This window comes from Theobroma cacao, chromosome 1 (assembly GCF_000208745.1).
Source record: "Theobroma cacao cultivar B97-61/B2 chromosome 1, Criollo_cocoa_genome_V2, whole genome shotgun sequence".
Lineage (NCBI taxonomy): Eukaryota > Viridiplantae > Streptophyta > Magnoliopsida > Malvales > Malvaceae > Theobroma > Theobroma cacao.
The window spans coordinates 9,612,031-9,618,030 of NC_030850.1; the positions used below are offsets into that span (position 1 = coordinate 9,612,031).

General features: G+C 41.0%; 1 protein-coding gene across 1 annotated transcript; it reads left to right on the top strand.

Annotated features, from left to right (window-relative positions):
- On the top strand, positions 3,248-5,453 carry LOC18601752. The gene is made up of 3 exons (XM_018117229.1): positions 3,248-3,591; positions 3,712-4,126; positions 4,257-5,453. Exons 1-3 carry the CDS (start codon positions 3,248-3,250, stop codon positions 5,451-5,453), a joined length of 1,956 nt encoding a protein of 651 aa, XP_017972718.1.

The following is a 6,000-nucleotide window of genomic DNA, read 5'->3' on the forward strand; positions in this document are numbered from 1 at the left end:
GCCATATATGAAGGGATGATTCGAAGAGTGAAAAAGAGTATTGATGAGATTCAAACGCCAATGGATAAAGTGTTTGAGGCGTTTTCCAAGATAAATGCCATCACTCCAGAACCCATCGACACAAAGGAATTGGGGTATGATCTCGCTTATTCTTGCAAATTTTATATGGGGGCAATTGGGCATTCCATTCAAAATTGTGATAGCTTTTGTCGTAAGTTGCAAGAATTGATGGATTCATCGGTAATTGAGTTTTATGAAGAAGCCGAAGAGAATTTGGTCGGAACCATAAATGGAGACACCCCAGCTAAAGTGGCATCAAGTTCATTCGGGGCGAACAAACCTAAACCTCTCACCATCTTCTATGAAGAAAACAGAAGCCTGATGAATGATACATCCCCTACTATGATCAGAAGTGGTATTACCATCGAAGTCCCCAGCCCGTTCCCTTACAAGAGCGATAAGGCTGTCCCATGGAATTATGAGTGTAATATTTTGGGCACAGCTTCATTCGCCCCCCAAGCATCTTTTGAAGATCTAACTGGAGTAGGGGGTATAACGCGAAGTGGCGATGTTATTCCCCTGAGATAGCAGAAAGAGTTGAAAAAGGGAAACCTGCACAGGGAGAGGGAAGCCTAAAGAAAGCGGATACCTTTTCCAATGACCAAGTTGTCGAATCTGTAGTTACTCCGAACAATGAGGTCAAAAATCCTGTTACCGAGAAAGAAACGGGTGAATTTCTCAAGTTTATCAAACATAGTGAATACAGCATGGTAGAACAATTAACCAAGATGCCCGCTCGCATCTCACTATTGTCCTTACTGTTGAATTCGGAAGCACACAGGAACGCACTGCTCAAAGTCTTGAACCAAGCTTATGTGGCACAAGATATATCAGTGGAAAAGTTAGACCACATCGTGGGAAACATTACAGTGGGGAACTTCATTGCCTTTAATGATGAAAAAATACCATCGGGTGGTCGAGGGAGTAACAAAGCTCTGCACATTACTGTCAAATGTAAAGACCATGCCGTACCTAGGGTCTTGGTCGACAATGGTTTAGCGTTAAATGTCATGCCTCGCTCTACTTTAACCAAGTTGCCAGTAGATGTGTCGTATATGAGAACCAGTCACATGGTTGTAAGGGCCTTCGATAGGACCACAAGGGAGGTGGTAGGGGACATTGAACTACCGATAAAAATTGTCCCTTGCATTTTTTAGGTCCAATTTCAAGTCATGGACATTGCCCCGTCATACAATTGCTTGTTAGGGCATCCATGGATTCATATGGCGGGAGCCATACCATCTTCCCTTCATAAAAAAGTTAAGTTCATAGCTAAGGGCCAACTGATAAGTGTATGTACGGAGGAAGACATACTGGCTATTCAACCATCATCTGCTCCCTATGTAGAGGCGACAGAAGAAGTCCCAGAATGCTCTTTCAGATCTTTTGAATTTGTTAACGCTACTTATATGGGGGAAAGAAAAGTGATACCGACTCCTCGTTTGTCAGTAGCAACTAAAATGGGGGTTAAGCAGACAGTGGGTAAAGGATGTCGTGCCGGTTTGGGGTTAGGAAAGAATTTACAAGGAATTAATCGTCCTTTGACTCCAATAAAGAATTAAGAAAGATTTGGTTTTGGGTACAAGCCTACCAAAGAAGAAAGAAGGAAACTGGCAGCTTGAAAAAATATTAAAAAGATGGCTCAACTTGAGGGAAAAGAAGAAGAATTTGGGGAACGAATAATCCCACACTTATATGAGACTTTTCGCTCTGCAGGTTTCATTCATCTCGAAGCACCAACAAAGGTCAATCAGGTTCTACGGATATTTGATGAGCTATCAATCCATATGATTAGAGATGAAGAACCTAATGAGAAGATCCCTGTGGTGTAACCAATACGGCCAGGAGAGGAGCTAAGCAATTGGACAGCCACAGAACTGCCCATCATCTTTAAGTCTTCCAAAATGTAATGAACAATTTTATCTAAATGCCTATGCCCAAGGGTGTTAAGAGTAATTTCTTGTTTAAGTAGGGCTTTCTGTTATCTTCATCATTTAAATAAATGATAATGCATGATGTGTTTCATAATTCATCAATCTTTTTGCATATTTTCTTTCATCTATTCTTTTAGTCAATAAATACTTGCCCATACACGCGTCCAACTTTACCTGTTTGCAGGTCTTTAAATAATGAACACGAAGACAATCTAGACAACAATTTGAATATCGATTTCGAGATGATTCCGAATGTTGATGAATTGAAAAATGAAGATGAGGTGAACGACTATGGCTTACCCCCTGATTTGTCGATAATGTTGGAATAGGAGGAAAAGGAGATTTTACCTCATCAGGAACTCATAGAAATGATTTACCTCGGGAATGGGGAAGAGAAAAAAGAGGTTAAGATTGGCACCTCGTTGTCGTCTGATGAACGGCAGAAGCTAGAAGAATTGCTCTGTGAATACGTGGACGTGTTTGCCTGGTCATATCAGGACATGCCAAGTCTTAATACTGACATTGTTGTCCACAAGTTACCTTTGAGACCAGATTGCAAGCCTATTAAATAGAAGTTGAGAAGGATGAAGCTAGAAATGTTGCTGAAAATTAAAGAAAAAGTAAAGAAGCAATTTGATGCTGGATTTTTAGAGGTGGCTAAGTACCCTGAATGGGTGGCTAATATAGTTTCAGTTCTTAAGAAGGATGGAAAAGTTCGAATGTGCGTCGATTATAGGGATTTGAATAGAGCGAGTCCGAAGGATAGCTTCCCTTTGCCACATATTGATACTCTGGTGGACAACACAGTAAAGCACGCTTTGTTCTCATTCATGGATGGCTTTTCTGGTTACAATCAGATTAAGATGGCACCCGAAGATATGGAAAAAACAACGTTCGTAACCATGTGGGGAACGTTTTGTTACAAAGTAATGCCTTTCGGATTGAAGAATGCAGGTGCCACATACCAAAGGGCGATGGTAGCTTTGTTCCACGATATTATGCATAAAGAGATAGAGGTATATGTGGATGACATGATTGTAAAATCTCATACAGAAAGGGATCATACTATCAATCTCAAGAAATTATTCGAGAAATTACGAAAGTTTCAGCTCAAGTTGAATCTTGCAAAATGCACTTTCGGTGTAACTTCTGGGAAATTGTTGGGGTTCATAGTAAGTGAAAAAGGAATTGAAATGGACCCGGATAAAGTACAAGCTATTTAAGAGCTACCACCTCCCAAAACGCAAAAAGAAATGAGAGGATTTTTAGGGAGGTTGAATTATATTGCTCGATTTATATCCCAACTCACCTGCAAATGTGATCCAATCTTCAAGCTGCTTCGAAAACGAGACCTAGGAGAATGGAATGAAGAATGTCAAATAGCCTTTGATAAAATCAAAGAATATATCACAAATCCACTGGTGTTGGTGCCACTGATGGCCGACAAACCTCTTATTTTGTATTTGACTGTGAATAAGAATTCTATGGGATGTGTGTTGGGACAACATGATGGAACCGAGAAGAAAGAACGGGCCGTATATTACTTGAGCAAGAAATTCATGGAGTATGAGTCCAAATACTCTGCGCTCGAAAAGATGTATTGTGCGCTAGCATGGACCACCTAGAGGCTCCGACAATACATGTTGTATCACACAACATGGTTGGTGGCGAAATTAGATCCCATCAAGTATATTTTTGAAAAACCCTTTTTGGCTAGAAGAGTAGCTCGATGGCAAGTGCTATTGTCTGAGTATGATATTGTGTATGTGTCCCAAAAATCAATCAAAGGGAGCGCTATCGCTGATTTCCTTGCAGATCGAGCTAATGAGGATTATGAATCTGTAAGTTTCGATTTTCCAGATGAAGATTTGATGGCCGTTTTGCATATAGAAGAGGGTGGTCCCATTGAACTTAATCCATGGAAGGTGTATTTCGATGGAGCATTCAATGCTTTGGGGCACGAAATTGGGGCAGTGTTGATTTCTCCAAATGGAAAGTACTATCCAGCCACGACGAGATTGAATTTCAATTGTACTAATAATATGGCGGAGTATGAGGCATTGGTAATGGGATTACAAGTAGCAATTGAGATGAAGGCTAACGCGATAGATGTTTACGGAGATTCGGCTTTAGTGATATGTCAAATGAGGCGAATGGGAAACTAGAGATTCTAAACTAGTTCCATATAAAAAGCTGGTTACAGAATTAAGCAAACAGTTCAAAGAAATCAGCTTCAACCATTTGCCTTGAGAAGAGAATCAGATTGCTGATGCCTTGGCCACCCTCGCAGCGATATTCAAAATAAAAGAGGCAACTGATGTACGCCATTTTGATTTAGAAGTCCGTGAAGTCTCTGCACACTGCTTGAATATTGAAGAAAAGGTTGATGGTAAGCCGTGGTATCATGATATCATGCAATACATCAAGCACCAGGCATATCCTGAAAATGTCACGGACAATGACAAGCGAACTCTTAGAAGATTAGCAATGGGTTTCTTCCTTAGCGGAGAAGTGCTCTACAAAAGGAGTCGAGATCAAGTACTCTTGAGATGTGTGGATGTTGCGAAAGCCAACAAAATAATGAAAGAAGTCCACGAAAGAACTTATGGAGCTCATGCTAATGGACATATGTTGGCTAGACAAATTATGAGAGCTGGTTATTATTGGTTGACATTGGAATCAGACTGCATAAACTTTGCTCGAAAATGCTACAAGTGTCAAGTATACGCTGATAGAATCCATGCTCCACCAGCCCCATTGCATGTTTTCACAGCACCTTGGTCATTTTCAATGTGGGGAATGGATGTGATTGGGTTTATTACGCCAAAAGCCTCTAATGGGCATCGATTCATATTGGTGGCCATTGATTATTTCACGAAGTGGGTAGAAGCAGCTTCCTATGCTAATGTGACACAAAAAGGGGTGTGCAAGTTCATCCAAAAAGAGATCATATGTCGGTATGGGCTTACAGAAAGGATCATTACGGATAACGCAAGCAATTTGAATGGTACGATGGTGAAGGATGTTTGCGCTAAATTCAAGATCAAGCATCATAACTCGACAACTTACCGTCCGAAGATGAACGGAGCGGTAGAGACAGCCAACAAAAACATCAAAAAGATTATCGAAAAGATGACTGAAGTTTATAAAGACTGGCATGAGAAACTTCCTTTTGCCTTACATGCATATCGAACTTCTGTGCGTACCTCCACCAGGGCAACTCCGTACTCATTAGTATACGGTGCAGAAATAGTTCTACCTGTTGAAGTAGAAATCCCATCATTGAGGGTGTTGATGAAAACAGAATTGAAAGATGCTGAGTGGGTTCGTTCCCGCTACGAACAACTGAATCTGATTGAGGAAAAAAGGCTTGCGGCTCTTTGTCATGGTCAGATGTACCAACGAAGGATGATGCGAGCATACGAGAAAAAAGTTCATCCCAGGCAGTTTCGAGAATGAGAGTTGGTTCTCAAGAGAATACTCCCTAATCAAACTGATTTTCGGGGAAAGTGGATGCCGAATTGGGAAGGGCCATACGTGGTAAAGAAGGCTTTTTCAGGAGGAGCTTTGATCTTGGCTGACATGGATGGGGGAGATTTGCCTAATCCGATAAATGCGGATGCGGTGAAGAAATACTATGCTTAAAAAAAATGGAAGGGGTTCGTGCTGAAAACTCAAAAAGGGCAGCTCGTACCTAAAGGAGGAGGCTCATGCTGAATGTGGTGTGCAGGTTCATCCAAAAGGAGATCATATGTCGATATGGGCTTCCAGAAATGATCATTACGGATAACGCAAGCAATTTGAATGGTACGATGGTGAAGGATGTTTGCGCTAAATTCAAGATCAAGCATCATAACTCGACAACTTACCGTCCGAAGATGAACGGAGCGGTAGAGACAGCCAACAAAAACATCAAAAAGATTATCGAAAAGATGACTGAAGTTTATAAAGACTGGCATGAGAAACTTCCTTTTGCCTTACATGCATATCGAACTTCTGTGCGTAC

Coding starts and splice junctions, on each gene's coding strand:
- LOC18601752 (XM_018117229.1), top strand. CDS start 3,248: ATGAGAGGATTTTTAGGGAGGTTGAATTATATTGCTCGATTTATATCC. Junction 3,592..3,711: donor TACTCTGCGCTCGAAAAGAT/GTATTGTGCGCT, acceptor CTTTTTGGCTAG/AAGAGTAGCTCGATGGCAAG. Junction 4,127..4,256: donor TTTACGGAGATTCGGCTTTA/GTGATATGTCAA, acceptor GAAGAGAATCAG/ATTGCTGATGCCTTGGCCAC.